Here is a 21811-nt window from a genome sequence, read left to right on the forward strand (position 1 = left end):
GCAGCTGATGTGTGTATTATGAGGTCTGCAGCAGCTGAGGTGTGTATTATGATGTTCTGCAGCAGCTGATGTGTGTGGTTATGAGGTTTCTGCATCAGCTTAGGGGTTATGATGATTCTGCAAGCACTTAGGTGTGTGTTATGAGGTGCACATCAGCTGAGTGTGTTTGAAGGTGCTGGAACAACAGCCCCCACTGAGGTGTGTATTATGAGGTTCTGCCAGCAGCTGAGGGTTGTGATGTATGAGGATTCTGCAGCAGCTGAAGGTTGATGTATTATGAGGTTCTGCAGCAGCGTGAGGTGTGTGATTATGAGGTTCTGCAGCAGCTGAGGTGTGTATTATGAGGTTCTGCAGCAGCTGAGGTGTGTATTATGAGGTTCTGCAGCAGCTGAGGTGTGTTTATGAGGTTCTGCAGCAGCTGAGGTGTGTATTATGAGGTTCTGCAGCAGCTGAGGTGTGTATTATGAGGTTCTGCAGCAGCTGAGTGTGTATTATGAGGTTCTGCAGCAGCTGAGGTGTGTGTTATGAGGTTCTGCAGCAGCTGAGGTGTGTATTATGAGGTTCTGCAGCAGCTGAGGTGTGTGTTATGAGGTTCTGCAGCAGCTGAGGTGTGTATATGAGGTTCGGCAGCAGCTGAGGTGTGTATTATGAGGTTCTGCAGCAGCTGAGGTGTGTATATGAGGTTCTGCAGCAGCTGAGGTGTGTTTATGAGGTTCTGCAGCAGCTGAGGTGTGTATTATGAGGTGCTGCAGCAGCTGAGGTGTGTATTATGAGTGCTGCAGCAGCTGAGGTGTGTGTTATGAGGTTCAGCAGCAGCTGAGGTGTGTTTTGAGGTGCTGCAGCAGCTGAGGTGTGTATTATGAGGTTCTGCAGCAGCTGAGGTGTGTATTATGATGCTGCAGCAGCTGAGGTGTGTATTATGAGGTTCTGCAGCAGCTGAGGTGTGTATTATGAGGTTCTGCAGCAGCTGAGTGTGTTATGAGGTGCACAGCAGCTGAGGTGTGTTTTGAGGTGCTGCAGCAGCTGAGGTGTGTATTATGAGGTTCTGCAGCAGCTGAGGTGTGTATTATGAGGTTCTGCAGCAGCTGAGGTGTGTATTATGAGGTGCTGCAGCAGCTGAGGTGTATATGAGGTTCTGCAGCAGCTGATGTGTATTATGAGGTTCTGCAGCAGCTGAGGTGTGTATTATGAGGTTCTGCAGCAGCTGAGGTGTGTATTATGAGGTTCTGCAGCAGCTGAGGTGTGTGTTATGAGGTTCTGCAGCAGCTGAGGTGTGTATTATGAGGTTCTGCAGCAGCTGAGGTGTGTGTTTGAGGTTCTGCAGCAGCTGAGGTGTGTTATGAGTGCTGCAGCAGCTGAGGTGTGTATTATGAGGTTCTGCAGAAGCTGAGGTGTGTGTTATGAGGTTCTGCAGCAGCTGAGGTGTGTATTATGAGGTTCTGCAGCAGCTGAGGTGTGTGTTATGAGGTTCTGCAGCAGCTGAGGTGTGTGTTATGAGGTTCTGCAGCAGCTGAGGTGTGTATTATTTTGTATTAAGGTTTATGGAGTTAGTTTTGTTTGATACAAAGTGCTGAGGATTTGTACCTTCTGTCATCACGTTGGTCATTAGGACACACTTGTTCTCGTTCCCGGTGCATTCCATGGTGGAGCTTGATTCACAAGACAATCCCCTCTCAGTGTCACAGGATTTACAGAAAACTCCATTTTTGTCAGTTTTTCCTGCTGGGACTTAAAGAAGAATATGGGGGTCATTTATCAAAACTGGTGTAAAGGAGAACTGTCTTAGTTGTCCATAGCAGCCAATCAGATTCCTCCTTTTATTTAGAAAAAGATCTCTGAAAAATGAAAGGTGGAATCTGATTGGCTGCTATGGGCAACTAAGCCAGTTCTACTTTACACCAGTTTGATTAATCTGCCCCTATAAGATTTATAATTAAGTCATTAACTGTCCTGCGCTTCATGCTGACGCACCCTACCGATAAAATCAAGAAGCTCCTCATCACTTTAAGCGTTTCCCTAGTCCCAACCCTGCGGCCATTGTCCTCTGTTAACCCTCACCGGCTTAATTACCCCAAAATGGTAGAAAAGAACACCAAAAACCTGAAAAATCTAAAAAATGTAGACCTTGTATGACATTAGCGCCCTGTTATTATAGCACATTCCTGAGAACTGGAAACAAACCAGCAGAGTTTATGCAAAGTTGTCCCCAAGAGGGGCAGTTCTGTGTTTTTGGGGTTTTTAATAGGAAGGGGACAGGGTTTAAAACGCTCAATTTGCTTTGTAAATATTGGTAAGTCCAGTGCATTCGGAAAGTCTTCAGACCCTTTCGCTTTTTGACATTTTGTTATGTTACAGCCTTATGCTAAAATAATAGGTTTCCCCATTAACCCCTTAGTGACCAGCCTGTTTTGAGCTTTTCTGTCGAAGCGTTTTTCTTCCTTTTTTCATCTTCGCCTTCCAAGAGCTATAACTTTATTTTTATTTTTCAGTCTATATAGCTGTATGAGGGCTTGTTTTTCCCGGGACAAGTTGTAGTTTTTTTTGGTGCCATTTTGAGGTACAAATAACTTTCTGATTTTGTTTTTTAATTATTTTTTTGGAGGGAGATGGGAAAAACAGCAATAATGTCACTGAGTTTTTACGTTATAAACTTTACGTTGTTCATTTTTCAGTATAAATAACATAATATCTTTATGCTATGGGTTAGTACGATTACAGCGTTATTTTACGTTTTACTACTCTTGTGCAATAAAACCCCTTTTTTCTAAAGGAACAAAAATCTTTTTGCATCACCGCTTCCAAAGACTCATAACCTTTTTATTTGTCTTCCTATGGAATTGTGTGAGGCCTTGATTTTTGCGGGACGACTTGTCGTTTTCATTGGTATCATTTTGGACTAAATAATTTTTTTGATGGTTTGTTATTAAGTTTTTTTGGTAGCAACTAACAATTAATTATCAATTCTGTATTTTTTTTACAGCATTCACCGTAGGGGATAATTTACATTATATTTATGTAGTCCGGGTCGTTATGGACGCAACAATACCAAACATATGGGGGAGATTTTTTAAAAAATTTTCATTGAAAAATGTATTTTCAATGGAAAAAAAGCGTATTTTTTTATGGATTTTACCAGTGGGCTGCGTCTACACGTCGCAAACTTGTAATGTGATCATTTCGTCCCACCCCCAATATAACGATGCAGAAAAGGAGGTAAGATTTGGTTCACGGTGTAATTTGCGTTTAATTTCTCTGGTATAAAAATGGTGTTTCTTTCGTAAAATGATTTTGTTACAATGCAACCCATTTACAAAAATAAAATGGGTTTTAAAAAAAAATTGCAATTGCTGAGTAGCAGAATGCTATTGGGATGGTGTGCCAGTAATAAGTCTAAGTAGAAACTAGAGAAGGTTTTGAAGAAGAAATATCGGTCTCTCTGTTTTAAAAAAAAAAAAAAAAAGCAAAAACATTTTTTACAGGTCGCTGGTTTTGTAATGGAGAACTGCAGGGGCAGACAGGGAACTAAAAGTGGTCCTGGAAAAAATACTAAAAGTTGCCCTGTTTTCTAGTCAGGTCCAAATTGATGGAAGGCAGGTAGGCGGTGCCAGCAGTACAATATTGTGGCACATTATACCACCCCAAAAGAGCCAAATACCACAGTCCATAAATCTTCCACCGTCTGGCCGTAAGGAGGATTCAGGGGGCCCCCTGGGCTTCAGCCCACCAGGATATTTCCCTGTAAGGTCTGTGGCCAATCTGCCCCTAGAGAACTGCTTGAATGAGGTTCTGCAGCTGTAATATTAAGTACTCAGCCTCAGCCTCTCACTCCCTCAAGCTTTCTCCGATCAAAGTCACTAGTATCCTACAGAGTTGTTGTTGTTTTTTTTTATTCTTTACCAAGACCCCCCCCCCAGTTCCTCCCAGAGAAATTTGAACGTCTTTTTTTTTTTTAGCACCAGGCCACAACATAACAAAATATGAAAAGAGTGAAACAATCTGAATGCTTTCTGAATGCATTGTACATTGGCAGGAGCCTTGAATGCTACTACTTCTCAATGACACCCACACTTGGAGGTTGGTTCATGGGACAATCCTACAAAAACAGGAACATTTGGGAGATATGATTATTTGCCCACCCATTCCTTTCAAAGGCAATAATATATAGCCATGGAGTGATGGAGGTGCATATACACTCAACAAAAATATAAACGCAACACTTTCGGTTTTGTTCCCATTTTGTATGAGCTGAACTCAAAGATCTGAAACATTTTCTACAGACACAAAAGACCCATTACTCTCAAATATTGTTTACAAATTTGTCTAAATCTGTGTCAGTGAGCACATCTCCTTTGCCGAGATTATCCATCCCACCTCACAGGTGTGGCATATCAAGGTGCTGATTATACAGCATGAATATTGCACAGGTGTGCCTTAGACCACCCACAATAAAAGGCCACTCTGAAATGTGCACAGTTTTGCCCTACTGAGGTGGGGGGGGGGGTCAGAAAACCAGTCAGTATCTGGTGTGGTCACCATTTGTCTCACGCAGTGCAACACATCTCTCAGGTTGTTGATTGTGGCCTGTGGGATGTTGGTCCACTCCTCTTAAATAGCTGTGCAAAGTTACAGAATATTGGCAGGAACTGGAACACGCTGTCGTATACGCCGATCCAGAGCATCCCGAAAATGCTCAATGGGTGACATGTCCGGTGAGTATGCTGGCCATGCAAGAACTGGGATGTTTTCAGCTTCCAGGATTTGTGTACAGATCCTTGCGATATGGGGCCGTGCATTATCATGCTGCAACATGAGGTGATGGTCGTGGATGAATGACACAACAATGGGCCTCCGGATCTCGTCACGGTATCTCTGTGCATTAAAAATGCCATCAATAAAATGCACCTGTGTTTATTGTCCATAACATACGCCTGCCCATACCATAACCCCACCGCCACCATGGGCCGCTCGATCCACAACGTTGACGTCAGGAAACCGCTCACCCACACACGCTGTCTGCCATCTGCCCTGAACAGTGAAAACCGGGACTCATCCGTGAACAGAACGCCTCTCCAGCGTGCCAGACGCCATCGAATGTGAGCATTTGTCCACTCAAGTCAGTTACGACGACGAAATGCAGTCAGGCCCAGACCCCGATGAGGAGGACGAGCAGATGAGCTTCCCTGAGACGTTTCTGACAGTTTGTGCAGAAATTCTTTGGTTGTGCAAACCGATTGTTGCTGCAGCTGTCCGGGTGGCTGGTCTCAGACAATGATGGAGGTGAACATGCTGGATGTGGAGGTCCTGGGCTGGTGTGGTTACACGTGGTCTGCGGTTGTGAGGCCGGTTGTACGTACTGCCAAATTCTCTAAAACGCCTTTGGAAACGGCTTATGATAGAGAAATGAACATTCATTGCATGGACAACAGCTCTGGTAGACATTCCTGCAGTCAGCATTCCAATTGCACGCTCCCTAAAACGTTGCGACATCTGTGGCATTGTGCTGTGTGATCAAACTACACATTTCAGAGTGGTCTTTCATTGTGGGCAGTCTAAGACACACCTGTGCAATATTCATGCTGTCTAATCAGCACCTTGATATGCCACACCTGTGAGGTGGGATGGATTATCTCGGCAAAGGAGAAGTGCTCACTAACACAGATCTAGACAGATTTGTGAACAATATTTGAGAGTAATGGGTCTTTTGTGTATGTAGAAAATGTTTCAGATCTTTGAGTTCAGCTCATGCAAAATTGGAGCAAAACCAAAAGTGTTGCGTTTATATTTTTGTTCAGTGTAGATATAAGGCTACTTTCACACCTGCGTTTTTTGCAGATCCGTCATGGATTAGCAAAAATGCTTCCGTCATAATAATACAACCGCTTGCATCCTTAATGAATGGATCCGGTTGTATTATCTCTAAAATAGTCATGACGGATCCAACACTAAAACCATTGTAAGTCAATGGGAGACCGATCTGCTTTCTTTTGTGTCTGAGAAAACGCATCCGGCACCAGTGACTTTAATGGTGTGTCATGCCCCTTGCTCCGCATCCCATGCCGGACAGAAAAACCCAGCTTGCAGCAATTTTCTGTCCGCGATGTGAACGCAACCAAATGGAATGGAATGCATTCTGAAGCATTACGTTCCATTCAGTTCAGTTTTGTCCCCATTGATGATGAATGGGGACATAACTGAAGCGTTTTCCTCCGGTATTGAGATCCTATGAGGGCTCTTAATACCAGAAAGTGAAAACGCAGATGTGAAAGTGAGCCAAAACCAGTAGTATGGCCTACTCAGAATGTAATCTGCACCCATCCTGTGTTTTTGACCTGCACCTGGTTTTGGCTCACAATAACTGATGGAAATAACTGACGAAATAACTGAAGTGTGAACTCAACCTAATTGAAACTCCACCATGAGCCCTCTAAAATTAACCCATTTCAAGATTCAAAAAAGATTTCCTTTCAGGATTTCTCAATGTATTGTTCCTTTCAGAGGTACTTACATGTTGGCGATGGAGGAGAACAGTCACTGGTGAAGCAGCAAGTACTACTGAGCTTCTTTTTACCGAAGGCTGTGGTCAGGCTGTCAGAGTAACCACACATTCTCCTTTGCCCACAATGCCGTCTGAACGTCACCATTTCTTTTCCATCTACAAATAGAAGAACATGTAACCTAGAAGAAAAAACACTTCAACCATGCTGCAGAGGTACAGAAATTGCAGAGGTGTAACCTGATGCCCCTGGGCCCCAATATGAAATCTTTACCAGATACCCCATCTTCTATGTAACATTTAAAGTAGTAGTGTAGCAAAAGAAGCTTATATGACTCTGCCCCGCCTATAGCCAAGCCCTTGAGGAGCTGCGAGGTTACTACCACCTCTATGCCAAGGTCTCTGAGACAGCCCAGTAGCTAGGTGCTACATAATATCTCACCAACACTATAATATGGCCATAAGGCTCTGATCAGATTGTGCTAGAGCCCTATATGTCTAAGTAAAAGGCTTGTCTTTAATGTTCAAGGTGTTGTCCAGCTTTTTGGAATTTTGAACTACAATTAGAAGTGTGTTGTAACTGCTTAGTCTCCGTACTGTAAAGTTTGGGACGGACAGGCCCAAACAGTATGTGCCGCTGCAGCCAAGGACTGGCCTTAGCTGTGCCCAAGCAGCACGTCACTGCTAGGTCACAAATTTCTTGGGGATACTTCCCCAACTGGGCCCATACAGAATTTTACAGTATAAGAAGTGGTAAACCTCTAGGTAGGCATAACACTCTCCTAGTGAAAGCTACAGAAAGTCCAAAAGGTTGGACAATTCCTTTAAGCCATACTAGGGTGTATACAGTACATTAGACTATATATTTGGTGGTTGACCACAGCCATTGGCCAAATTAGCCTATAACCCTGGATTTGAGCTGCTCTCTTGGCTACGATCCCTGTCTAAATGATTATTGCTGGAGGAACTTTGGTCAGGTCTCATATTTTCCTTGTAGCTGTATGAGAAACACAACACGATGCCTTGTAAATTGAACCCTCAAGTGTGGGAGCTTATGTAAATTAGTATGCATGATAGAGGACATCCCAAGTGGAAGGCCCCTTTAATACCTTCCCTATTCTAAATTAAGCTATTTGGCAGCTAGCAGTAGACTCGAGAATCGGTTCGGTTCAGGTTCACTGAATTAAAAAAAAAGTTTGGTTCGGACCTGAAACAATTCAGGCCGAACCGAAGTTGCTCTGGTTGTAGTGTCCCACTAGGTATGGGTGGGCACTACACAAGGGTCAATTGGTGTGCGAGTTACTACTACTCACAAGGAACAAAAATGTCATATTTAATTCTGCATTTAATGTATGTTTTAATGTGTTGTTATATGCAATGTACCCCTGTCTAATGCAGCAGCAGGCCTAGTTGGGTGTAGTTAGACATCCCAGACACTAGAGGGAGATAGGGAGCCCCTAGTATAAATGTCCAGGCCCAGACAGGGAGAGTTAGTGTGTGCAGAGCCAGGAGTCTGAGAAGACACAGGTTAAGAAGCCTGCTCCTGACATGCAGCTGGATAGCCCAGGCTGCTAGTGATGTCCAGGAGGCTGTTGAGAAGCTCCAGCTTGCCTGAAGAACAAGAGAGCCTAAGTTAGCTCTGAAGAGATACCCCAGTTGCAGGATTCAACCTCCTGGGAGAAACCGACAGTATCCACCTGATGGGAGGAGGCGTCCCAGGGTAAGCCAAGTGCCCCTGATAGGCAGAGGAACTTAGAAACCATTGCAAGTAGTATAATACCTGAGGAAGGAGATAACCAAGGATATAAGCCACCCTTTTAGGCATCCGGGCCTTGGGAGTTATCAAGCCAGAGTAGGAGTTCTATAAAGGACAGTGTCAAAGTACAACCTGCTGCTGAGTGCTTGTGGAATTTACCCTCAGTGTAACTTGCATGACTATTGCCTGCCGTATTGTGAATAAGCCACTTTTTTGTGGAACTGTAATAATCTAAAGACTGTACTGCTCCCTGCTGTACAAAGTTGGATTGTCCAGTAAAGTTTACGTTTGGTTCACTGCATACTTGTGTATCTTCATCTTTCCAACCACCAACCGGCGTGCCACCGTCCAAAGGCACTGGCGTCACGAATTACCACAGGGACCTTGCCCCAGGCACACGAAATACCTGTAACATCCAGGGCACCTCAACTACCATCAGGCCTGGTCCCTCTCTACAGAGCGTGCCCCAGAGGAACTGTGTCTACCTCTCCTTCACTGCCACGCGCCTGCCCAGGGTTCCGCAAATATAGTGAGTACCCTCGATTGCCCATAACTGTGACCTCACTTCGTCATACCCTGCAGGTCTGGCGTGTTGCATAAATTGGCGTCACGAACAGGATACGAATATTCCTGCGCCATAGCGGATTTAAGAACTGTGTGCTAAAAGTTATCTTAAAGTGACATGCCCCAATTGTTTTATTGAAAATTGCTGGGCCAAAGTGAACTGTACTGATTGCGGTGTGAAAATAGCATTGTGTGGACTGTTTTCTACTTATTTAAGCCACCGCTTGCTGTCAATGAATAGACAGCTATTTTTGCTCAAAGATGGCCGCTGAGCTTGCTTGAAATTGTTTGCTGCGTCATCTTCATCTTAAATTGGCGGTAAAAATTGGCGCCTTCTGCTAAAAGTGCGGGAAGGCTGTATGCTGGCGCCACCGCCCTGTCTGGACATTTGCATGTCTGCTGTGATGGACTCCGCCTCCCCCATACTGGAGTACCTGGGGGGCGGCCTCCCAGTGCAATGGGAGGATCTGTCTGAACTTATTGGCGCCACCCTGTCGCTCTCCAGAGAAGGATCGAGCATGTTGAGGAGTGAGGACTTTCCTGCTGATATGTCCGCGCCTGACTTATTAACTATGAATGTGACTGGTGTTGAGCAAGAGGACGCTCCACCGGCCTACTCTCCGGGACCGGAGAGACCCGCCTGCCCGCCACAGAGGACGCAACCGGAGACCTACTATGGCTCCTGGAGAGACTTCTTCCAGCCCTCGTTCAAGTGGTCCGCATTGATGGCAGAGATCCGGGAGGCCGCAATAAAGAAGACTACTAAGACCAAGATATATTATGAAGAACTGGCAAAGACCGTTCACGAGTGCCACACCGACACACAACCCCGCCTGGAAAGGAGAATGGGGTTGGTTGTGGCCTTTGACAAGGACCGAGGCTTCGGTTTCATTAAAGACTACCTGACTGGACGAGACTTATATGTCAACAGGAGGTCCGTCAAGCGGAGTTACCTCCCAGAACGTCTACACAACCTCCGCGAGGGAGAGGAGGTTGAATTTACCCCTGCTGAGGGCCTGCGAGGCCCCTACGCCACTGCCGTGTCCCGTCCGAAAAAGAAGTCGGAGGACTGGGACTTTGATGAGGACTACTCTGGCTGCGAGCGTGAGTCTGTGCGCTCTCCGGAGGACAACCCTGGCTGCGAGCGTGAGTTTGAATGCTCTCCAGGACCGGCCCATCACGCCTTCCAAGAACGGGGCTCTTTCATTGGCCCAAATGTGTTCTGGCAGCCGACAGTGGTAGAGAAGAGGGTTAGCCCATGGCCCTCACCTGAGTTGCCTCGCAGGGAGAAAACTGTCCGTGAGCTTCAGGATGCAGAGAGATTCAGAGCTGCCCTGGAGAATATCCGCAGAGGGAGGAAAGCGGACGCCTCACCTGAGTCTGCAGCGGCTGCGCAGGACGAACCACCCACCGCCCAAGTGCCGACAACGACAGCGGAGACCAGCGATCCCGACTCCGAAAGCCTGGACGACCAGATCGTGCGGCTGGAGCTGAAACTGCGGGAGCTACGCCAGACTGCCTCCGCCAGGATCCGGACTCCACCTGGCCTACAACGTAAGGACTCGGACGTCTCCGGGTCTAAGGTGAGAGTACCTGTCCCTGTCAATCGTCCCTCCTTAGTACCGGCACCTGCGGTGGGATCCTCTTACGCTGTGCACCGGCGCACAGAGCCAGTCGTTCCAGAACCCACCGGACCGCTTGCAGCAGCGGTACCCAGGCCAGTGCAGCAGCCCACATTTGTTATGCCTGCTCCGGTGAGGTCAGCGACTTTGATTACCCCTAGGCCTATGGGGCCTATACCTATTAGGGGTCCGTTTATGTTGCAGTTGCCCCCCAATACTGTGTTGTGGGCACATCCATCTGTTGAATCGCAATACAGGCCCAATATACAAATGGAGCCAGGGAGCACCACTGAAATGCAAAGTGAATATGATATGCCCCTGTGAATTGGCCTGCTAGGCCCTTGATGTGTGATTTGTTTTGCCAAGGGATCCTACCGAAGATTTAACCCTTCCAGGACAGGAGTCCTTTGTTGTTTTGGCCCTCTGTTGCTGCTGCCAGTTACCCACGGCTCAGTGGAGGCGGTGAGCCACTGAAAATACCACGTGCAGCAAGGCCATCTTGTTTACAGGACCTCCTGCCTGCTTTCTCAGAGTGAAAACCCAGTTGTGCCTGTTTTCATAAGTTGCACTCTTAACCCTTTAACCCCCTTTTCAGGTTGATTAAGGGTATTACAGCACTACTTTGATGTGTATGCCATTTGAATAATGTGGACTATTTTATGTGCTGCTATTTTATTATGCAACTGGAATTTCAAGGAATTGGGCCCAGGGAATAGACTCAAATGCACATGAGCCTCTGAGATTTTGCTACTGTTTTAAAGTATTGTGCCCAGAGATGGACTCCACCATGTATGAGCCTCTGAGATTCTTACTGCCCTTTATGGTCGCCTCCGCTTATATCTCTACTTAGCTGTGGAATGAACGAAAAGAAAAAAAAACTGGGTACGGACTCATTTGATATGCTTTGAGCCTCCAAAAACTGTTATTTAATGTTTTACATATTCCATGGACTACAACTGTTCTAACATGGACAATTTGCACTTAAAGAGTATTATATGGACTATCCTAGTATTTATTGTTACGCTGTGCCAGGTCAGCGCCCCTGTTCCCATTGTTTTATCCTAAGAGAAAAGAACGACGCCCCTTTTCACCATTACTTGCTCCTATTCCAGTGGAACTGCCTAATATATGTATACATATAATGTATATTTTGCAAATGTAGATGTGTTTTCCTGCTTTGCTTTATTGTCCTCATTACAGGTGCAGTATCCAGCTGTGCAGGGACCCTCCATGTTGCGCCGAGGACGGGCAACGTTATAGCGTGGGGGTATGTAGTGTCCCACTAGGTATGGGTGGGCACTACACAAGGGTCAATTGGTGTGCGCGTTACTCCTACTCACAAGGAACAGAAATGTCATATTTAATTCTGCATTTAATGTATGTTTTAATGTGTTGTTATATGCAATGTACCCCTGTCTAATGCAGCAGCAGGCCTAGTTGGGTGCTTGGCCTGCTCCTGACATGCAGCTGGATAGCCCAGGCTGCTAGTGATGTCCAGGAGGCTGTTGAGAAGCTCCAGCTTGCCTGAAGAACAAGAGAGCCTAAGTTAGCTCTGAAGAGACACCCCAGTTGCAGGATTCAACCTCCTGGGAGAAACCGACAGTATCCACCTGATGGGAGGAGGCGTCCCAGGGTAAGCCAAGTGCCCCTGATAGGCAGAGGAACTTAGAAACCATTGCAAGTAGTATAATACCTGAGGAAGGAGATAACCAAGGATATAAGCCACCCTTTTAGGCATCCGGGCCTTGGGAGTTATCAAGCCAGAGTAGGAGTTCTATAAAGGACAGTGTCAAAGTACAACCTGCTGCTGAGTGCTTGTGGAATTTACCCTCAGTGTAACTTGCATGACTATTGCCTGCCGTATTGTGAATAAGCCCCTTTTTTGTGGAACTGTAATAATCTAAAGACTGTACTACTCCCTGCTGTACAAAGTTGGATTGTCCAGTAAAGTTTACGTTTGGTTCACTGCATACTTGTGTACCTTCATCTTTCCAACCACCAACCGGCGTGCCACCGTCCAAAGGCACTGGCGTCACGAATTACCACAGGGACCTTGCCCCAGGCACACGAAATACCTGTAACATCCAGGGCACCTCAACTACCATCAGGCCTGGTCCCTCTCTACAGAGCGTGCCCCAGAGGAACTGTGTCTACCTCTCCTTCACTGCCACGCGCCTGCCCAGGGTTCCGCAAATATAGTGAGTACCCTCGATTGCCCATAACTGTGACCTCACTTCGTCATACCCTGCAGGTCTGGCGTGGTGCACGGTTGCCTTGAAAATTGGTATATAATAGGGCTGCACGATATATCGAAAAAATAATCAAGTCGCGATAATCGCCAAATGCGATATGGCGATTTGGCCGACCCGAAAATGCTGCGATTATATATGAAGGGGCTCCGCGCACATAACTGGCTTTGTGTGTAAAGTATTTTACTACTGTGTGAAACAAGCTCTCTCCTTTTGATAACAGGTCTAGCCTCTGTACTCACTTTCAGGATGAATGACTGCAGCGAGCGGGCCGGCCGTCGTCTGACGTCACTTAGTAACGCTCCTGCTTCCTGAAGTGGGAGGAGCGTTACTAAGTGACGTCAGTCACGCGCCGGCCGGCCCGCTCGCTGCCGCTCGCTGCAGTGCATTCATAGTACTGTGACAGTGAGTACAGAGGCTGGACTTGCTATCAATAGGAGAGAGCTCGTTTCACACAGTAGTAAAATACTTTACACACAAATCCAGTTATGTGCGCAGTTTAGGACACATAGGGCTGAGGGGGACCAGCATAAGATGCTATATGTGTGTCTTATGCTGGCCCCCCTCATGGCCCTATGTGTCATAGCACACATCCCCTGCCTATAACAATGCCATCCACAGATCCACCCCATAACAGTGTCCTCCACAGATCCACCCCATAACAGTGTCCTCCACAGATCCCCCATAACAGTGTCCTCCACAGATCGCCCATAACAGCGTCCTCCACAGATCCCCCATAACAGTGTCCTCCACAGATCCCCATAACAGCGTCCTCCACAGATCCCCCACATAACAGCGTCCTCCACAGATCCCCCATAACAGCGTCCTCCACAGATCCGCCATAACAGCGTCCTCCACAGATCCCTCATAATAGCGTCCTCCACAGATCGCCCACATAACAGCGTCATCCACATATCCCCCACATAACAGCATCCTCCACAGATCCCCCACATAACAGCGTCCTCCACAGATCCCCCCATAACAGCGTCCTCCACAGATCCCCCATAACAGCGTCCTCCACAGATCCCCCACATAACAGCGTCCTCCACAGATCCCCCACATAACAGCGTCCTCCACAGATCCCCCAAATAACAGCGTCATCCACAGATCACCCACATAACAGCGTCCTCCACAGATCCCCCAAATAACAGCGTCATCCACAGATCACCCACATAACAGCGTCATCCACAGATCCCCCACATAACGGCGTCCTCCACAGATCTCCCACATAACAGCGTCATCCACAAATCCCCCACATAACAGCGTCCTCCACAGATCCACCCCATAACAGCGTCCTCCACAGATCCCCCATAACAGCGTCCTCCACAGATCCCCCACAGATCCCCCACATAACAGCGTCCTCCACAGATCCCTCATATAACAGCGTCATCCACAGATCGCCCACATAACAGCGTCCTCCACAGATCGCCCACATAACAGCGTCCTCCACAGATCCCCCATAACAGTGTGTCATCCACAGATCCCCCTCATAACAGCGTCATCCACAGATCCCCCCCATAACAGCGTCATCCACAGATCCCCCACATAACAGCGTCCGCCACAGATCCCCCACATAACAGCGTCCTCCACAGATCCCCCACATAACAGCGTCCTCCACAGATCCTCCTCATAACAGCGTCCTCCACAGATCCCCCATAACAATGCTTCATTCACAGATCCCCCACATAATATCGTCCTCCACAGATCCCCCACATAACAGCGTCTGCCACAGATCCCCCACATAACAGCGTCCTCCACAGATCCCCCACATAACAGCGTCCTCCACAGATCCCCCATAACAGTGTCATCCACAGATCCCCCACATAACAGCGCCATCCACAGATCCCCCACATAACAGCACCATCCACACATCCCCCACATAACAGCGCCATCCACAGATCCCCTACAAAACAGCATCATCCACAGATCCCCCACATAACAGCGTCATCCACAGATCCCCCCCATAACAGCGTCATCCACAGATCCCCCACATAACAGCGTCCGCCACAGATCCCCCACATAACAGCGTCCTCCACAGATCCTCCACATAACAGCGTCCTCCACAGATCCCCCATAACAATGCTTCATTCACAGATCCCCCACATAATATCGTCCTCCACAGATCCCCCACATAACAGCGTCTGCCACAGATCCCCCACATAACAGCGTCCTCCACAGATCCCTCATAACAGCGTCCTCCACAGATCCCCCACATAACAGCGTCCTCCACAGATCCCCCATAACAGTGTCATCCACAGATCCCCCACATAACAGCGCCATCCACAGATCCCCCACATAACAGCGCCATCCACAGATCCCCCACATAACAGATTCATCCACACATCCCCCACATAACAGCGCCATCCACAGATCCCCTACAAAACAGCATCATCCACAGATCCCCCACATAACAGCGTCCGCCAGATTCCCCATATAACAGTGTCATCCACAGATCCCCCACATAACAGCGCCATCCACAGATCCCCCACATAACAGCGCCATCCACAGATCCCCCACATAACAGCGCCATCCACAGATCCCCCACATAACAGCGCCATCCACAGATCCCCCACATAACAGCGTCATCCACAGATCCCCCATAACAGCGTCATCCACAGATCCCCCATAACAGCGTCATCCACAGATCCCCCACATAACAGCGTCCTCCACAGATCGGCAACATAACAGCGTCCTCCACAGATCGCCCACATAACAGCGCCATCCACAGATCCCCCATAACAGCGTCATCCACAGATCCCCCACATAACAGCGTCATCCACAGATCCCCCACATAACAGCGTCCTCCACATATCCCCCACATAACAGCGCCATCCACAGATCCCCCATAACAGCGTCATCCACAGATCCCCCATAACAGCGTCATCCACAGATCCCCCACGTAACAGGGTCCTCTACAGATCCCCCACATAACAGCGTCCTCCACAGATCCCCCACATAACAGCGCCCCTCACAGATCCCCCCCACATAACAGCGTCCTCCACAGATCGCCCACATAACAGCGTCCTCCACAGATCGCCCACATAACAGCGTCATCCACAGATCCCCCACATAACAGCGTCCTCCACAGATACCCCACATAACAGCGTCCTCCACAGATACCCCACATAACAGCGTCCTCCACATATCCCCCACATAACAGCGCCATCCACAGATCGCCCACATAACAGCGTCATCCACAGATCGCCCACGTAACAGCGTCCTCCACAGATCCCCCACATAACAGCGTCCTCCACAGATCCCCCACATAACAGCGTCCTCCACAGATCCACCGCATAACAGCGTCCTCCACAGATCCCCCACATAACAGCGTCCTCCACAGATCCACCCCATAACAGAGTCCTCCACAGATCGCCCACATAACAGCGTCCTCCACAGATCGCCCCCATTTAACAGCGTCCTCCACATATCCTCCACATAACAGCGTCCTCCACAGATCCCCCCCATAACAGTGTCCTCCACAGATCCCCCCCATAACAGCGTCATCCACAGATCCCGCACATAACAGCGTCCTCCACAGATCGCCAACATAACAGCGTCCTCCACAGATCCCCCACATAACAGCGTCATCCACAGATCCCCCACATAACAGCGTCCTCCACAGATCCCCCATAACAGCGTCATCCACAGATCCACCACATAACAGCGTCATCCACAGATCCCCCACATAACAGCGTCCTCCACAGATCCCCCATAACAGCGTCATCCACAGATCCCCCACATAACAGCGTCCTTCACAGATCCCCCACATAACAGCGTCCTCCACAGATCCCCCACATAACAGCATCCTCCACAGATCCCCCCCACATAACAGCGTCCTCCACAGATCGCCCACATAACAGCGTTCTCCACAGATCGCCCACATAACAGCGTCATCCACAGATCCCCACATAACAGCGTCCTCCACAGATCCCCCACATAACAGAGTCCTCCACATATCCCCCACATAACAGCGCCATCCACAGATCGCCCACATAACAGCGTCATCCACAGATCGCCCACATAACAGCGTCCTCCACAGATCCCCCACATAACAGCGTCCTCCACAGATCCCCCACATAACAGCATCCTCCACAGATCCACCGCATAACAGCGTCCTCCACAGATCCCCCATATAACAGCGTCATTCACAGATCCACCCTATAACAGCGTCCTCCACAGATCGCCCACATAACAGCGTCCTCCACAGATCGCCCCATTTAACAGCGTCCTCCACATATCCCCCACATAACAGCGTCCTCCACAGATCCCCCCCATAACAGTGTCCTCCACAGATTCCCCCCATAACAGCGTCATCCACAGATCCCCCACATAACAGCGTCCTCCACAGATCGCCAACATAACAGCGTCCTCCACAGATCGCCCACATAACAGCGCCATCCACAGATCCCCCATAACAGCGTCATCCACAGATCCACCACATAACAGCGTCATCCACAGATCCACCACATAACAGCGTCATCCACAGATCGCCCACATAACAGCGTCATCCACAGATCCCCCACATAACAGCGTCCTCCACAGATCCCCCATAACAGCGTCATCCACAGATCCCCCACATCTCAGCGTCCTCCACAAATCGCCAACATAACAGCGTCCTCCACAGATCGCCCACATAACAGCGCCATCCACAGATCCCCCATAACAGCGTCATCCACAGATCCACCACATAACAGCGTTATCCACAGATCCCCCACATAACAGCGTCCTCCACAGATCCCCCATAACAGCGTCATCCACAGATCCCCCACATAACAGCGTCCTCCACAGATCCCCCACATAACAGTGCCCTCCACAGATCCCCCACATAACAGCGTTCTCCACAGATCCCCCACATAACAGCGTCCTCCACAGATCCCCCACATAACAGCGTCCTCCACAGATCCACCCCATAACAGCGTCCTCCACAGATCCCCCATAACAGCGTCCTCCACAGATCCCCCATATAACAGCGTCATCCACAGATCCACCCCATAACAGCGTCCTATTTAACAACCCCAAAAAAATTGACACCGTGTGAAGATAGAAATTAAGGGAAACGGATTTCAACCCACATTCGTTATCACTCAACGATAATTTGGTGCAGTACCCTGTGTATTGGTGTACTGATTAGCTATATGCTGGTTTAATTGCACAACCCCTCAAAAAAATAAAATTCCAACCCTGTGGAAATACAATAAATGGAAACAGACGATTGAGGCCTGATGCTTAATATCACATTATCATTCACAGGTAAATTGGTGCACTATCCTGTGTATTGGTGTACTGATTACTTATGTTGGTTTAATTAAATTCAATACCCTCCCACCCAAAAAAAAATAAAAAATATCGGGAACTGTGTAGAGAACGGATTTAGCCCTAATATTATGTTATCAATCACTAATTTATAGGGCTTTTCAAACTTAAAACTAAAAAAATTAAGTATGTGAGATTACTTGATCAGGTATTCTATATGCTATGCTAGACTGATGGTAGAACACGTTGTACAGTTTTTGTACAGATTTCGCTTCCTTTCATGTATTTTATTTTTTTATCCCACTCATTGTCATTGCTAGAGACTTCTCAACCTTCCCCACCCAACTGGACAACCCCTTTACTTTCATGGGCCGATATCAATATCGCTTTTTAAGCTGCTGAATATCATATCTTGCCAATTTATGTTTCATGGCTCACCTTTGGTGTCACTTTCTAAGGTTGTAACACAAACATCTTCTTCAGGAGGACAAGTGACTTTGTTTCCTTGGCAATATTTCTCACCTTCAACATTACATTCCACACACGTTAGAGAAGAGGCTGAAAGGTATAAATGAAGACAATTACCACAATAGAAATTCAGAGATCAAAGCTGGTTTAAATGTCCAAGACTTGGCGCTCTCAAACTGCAGCCCCTGAACTGGCAAGGGGGTTTGTGATCTACAAGTGAAGGTAATTGTGAAGGTAATTGGTAAAGATTACACCCTGTCCTATATACCATTATGCATTAATATACTAGACTGAATACTGAAGTCCCCTATGAAATATGAACTCATTATCAAACATGATGAAAAAAAAGCCAAAATTTCTTATTTTTGTTCATTCCTCCCTTAAAAAATGGAATAACAAGTCATCAACAAGTCCTATGAATCTCAAATGATCAATGAAAACTTAAAGTCATCCCTCAAAAAAAAAGTCCTCCGTCAACATACAGTAAAAAGAAAAATGTTATGGGCCTTGGAAAGAGTGGCACAAAAAATAAACTGTGAGGGTCAATTACTAAACAGAAATACTCATAAATTTGGCATAGCTCTGGCGCAGATTGTAACGCAGAGGATCTGACTTCTCCCCTCTCACACCAGGTCTACAAAAGTGGGCATGTCGTGGGCGGGGAAAGGGGCGGGCCGGCAGGCCCGTTTCATTTACCATTTTCTACGCTTGTTTTAGGCATAGAAAATGGTCTAAATGTAAGACAGCTAGGAAGCTGTCTTACATTTAGAAGCGGCGGTGGATACGCCAAAGCTATGAAGAGGCTGGCGCCTCTATATAACTCCGACGGATCCACCGCCAGGTATAGGTCTTAATAAATTACCCCCTGTATTCCTAAAAATGTCTAAAGTAGAAAAAAACTAAAAAGCAAAAACTATAATTTGGTACCAGATGTAGCAGGGTTAACACACAAACTCAACTTAAATTTCTTAACTCATCGCGTTATCTTGAAACAAAAGCCAATAAAAAGCAATTGAAGGTGTTTACTTAACGCATTTAGTTTATAAAACACATCTCATAAACCATCAGTGTTAACTCTACTACATCTGTAAGTCTGCAATTGTAATGATAGCAACGGAATGAGGCGTAGGCATAATGGAGTGCGGATTGACTTAGGGGGAAGACCGCCGGATAGTAAAGGGTTAATGTCAGGAAGTATGGCTAGGGGTTAGTTTAAGGGAGGAAGGGGAGGTTTTAGCAGATTGGCGGGCAGTATATATTGTTAGAAGGAGGGGCTTCGGTCAGTGATAGTGTAGAGCAAGTGCGTTTCCAACCCTCCCACCCTGGCAGCTTTGTTTATTGGATTGCTGTTGGAAGGGGCTGATTGATATGGGATCCTGGGGAGCAATACAATGGTTAAGAGATGCGGGACATGTTGGAGCCTGCATCTCATGTGGTTTGTGAATGCCGAGGATGGGGCTCCTGTTTGGGCTAAAAGGCCTACAGGAGGAGATACTGGTATACTTCAAGGATTTGGTGCCCTTGGGTCGGTGAGTGCGGTCAAGGGTAAGCTTGAAGTATAAGGTGAGACGGTTAAGGAAGATACCGCTTGTTTGGGTTGCCCTCCAGGATCCTTGTTACGGTGCAGTGAGTCATAACGTTGAAGGTTGTGTTAAAGTGCCTGTTGTTATTATTATTGTTATTATTATATGTGAATAATAAAGTTCGGCCGTCATGGTCATTTTTTCACCAAAGCAAGATGGTGTCGGTGTGGTTATTGAAGGATACAGGTTAGTCTGAGTAGCCGGAGGAAATTCTTCCATCCTATTAAGTCATGACCATCAGAATAATGTTAACATCATTTATACCACACGGTGAAGGCTGTAAATAAAAAGAAACCCTAACAGCATTTCTGTTCCAAAACAGCTCATCCCACAAAAACAAGCTCTCAAATGGTCTCACTGTCAATTGGTGGATCTACTCCATTTTTCAGCTTTTACGACTTGGGGACATTTTCTAGTGGGCTCACATTTCTTCTGCAGTGGCCACTAGAGGAAAAATATGGTATCACATGGTGCTCATTTAACTAATTTGCTGACAGTGCAATATAGCAGGCTGGCCTTCCAGGAGCTGATGGATCACCTGTTTGGTCTCACATCTCCAGTGAGACTCCCCACCCATCAACAATGCTGCTTAAGCATTCTCCCAAGCCTTTTACCCTGGTGGCCAGGCCATCCTTTGCTCGCCCAGTTTGCCCTGTCCTATTCAATTACTGCCCAAAGGTATTAGTAACATGAGGGGGCAGCAGCAGTACAAAAGATACACCCAACAGCCCTGGTCTTCTGTATAACTGCATTTTATATAAACCGGTCAGCTCTATTAAAGGCCCATGCTGGTGGGCAAGATCTCCCTCTTATACTGATGAGGTAGTCCTTACCTTAGGCAGATTTCAGACGAGTGTGCTAATTAAACACAGTTCATGTGATGGTCACATTTCCCTGACGGACCTTGGCTTAGCTGACTTGAACTCACTGTATCTTACTGAGCTCTTTCTGAGTTCCAGCCTCACCGTGGGTCTACTGTCTTGTATTCACATGATGCTGGGAGAACGGAAAAGTAGACCTTTGGTCGGGTTGGAACTCACATCATCGTAGATCACTATGATGCAGAGAGTTAAGGTCAGGCAAACTGTGAGTGGTACGGTACAAGAAAATGTGGCCATCACATGGACTGAACACTCTCACTTTAAACATGCCCTACTCACCCCTGTGGCAGTTTTGAATTCGTTACCCAGCAGCTCGTATTTGGACCCTCCGCCATCATTTATAATACAACAGATGTCTTTTAGAAATGAGTAAATTGATTCTAAACTATTCAAATTCATTATGAATTTCCTAAAAAAAACTTGGCAGTGAATATGAAACTTCTGGGACTTATTTTTGACGAATCAAATACTCTGTAAAGTGGCATCTACCGTTTTACAGATCCTTCAGAACTTCAGAAGACAGCAGGGAAGATGAAGAAGTGGGATCACATGACTGGCCAGTGGCCTTGCCTATGATGCCTTGCAGTCAACCTCAACCAATTATTTATACGGACACGTGTAGGGGGCACTCTATAAGACCTCAACCAAGACATGTGTGTTTTTTCTGAGCTTGTAAATTGCTGGTATAGGGGGACAGAAAGAAAAGAGACCTTAACTGTAAACACCAATTACAGCTAGTTAATAGTACGTTACATTTAATTAATTGAGATAGGTTATAGAGATAGGAAAAGAGTCCGTGTAGTGTGTCACGGCGTACTCAGTCGGGCTGCCAGACATTTTCAATGAATGCTGTATCAACATTTAAAGCAATGCAACTCAATTTTTATCAATTTGTATCCCCCCCCCCCCCAATCTACATCCCTTAATTCCCAATCATAGACA

At 47.0% G+C, this 21811-nt stretch overlaps 1 protein-coding gene across 1 annotated transcript in view; it reads right to left on the minus strand.

The window, feature by feature from the left end:
- The window catches only part of LOC122926306 (urokinase plasminogen activator surface receptor-like), a 46666-nt gene extending 25398 nt beyond the window's left edge, over nucleotides 1-21268 (minus strand). The window contains exons 1-4 of the mRNA XM_044277678.1: nucleotides 21175-21268; nucleotides 18376-18495; nucleotides 6506-6652; nucleotides 1585-1728 (exon numbers count right to left, since the gene is read on the minus strand). Coding sequence (XP_044133613.1) covers nucleotides 1585-1728; nucleotides 6506-6652; nucleotides 18376-18495; nucleotides 21175-21268 — 505 coding nt within the window. The remainder of the gene's footprint in view (nucleotides 1-1584; nucleotides 1729-6505; nucleotides 6653-18375; nucleotides 18496-21174) is intronic.
- Between the last annotated feature and the right edge of the window lie 543 nt (nucleotides 21269-21811).

The sequence above is a fragment of the Bufo gargarizans genome, chromosome 2 (genome assembly GCF_014858855.1).
Source record: "Bufo gargarizans isolate SCDJY-AF-19 chromosome 2, ASM1485885v1, whole genome shotgun sequence".
Taxonomy (NCBI): domain Eukaryota; kingdom Metazoa; phylum Chordata; class Amphibia; order Anura; family Bufonidae; genus Bufo; species Bufo gargarizans.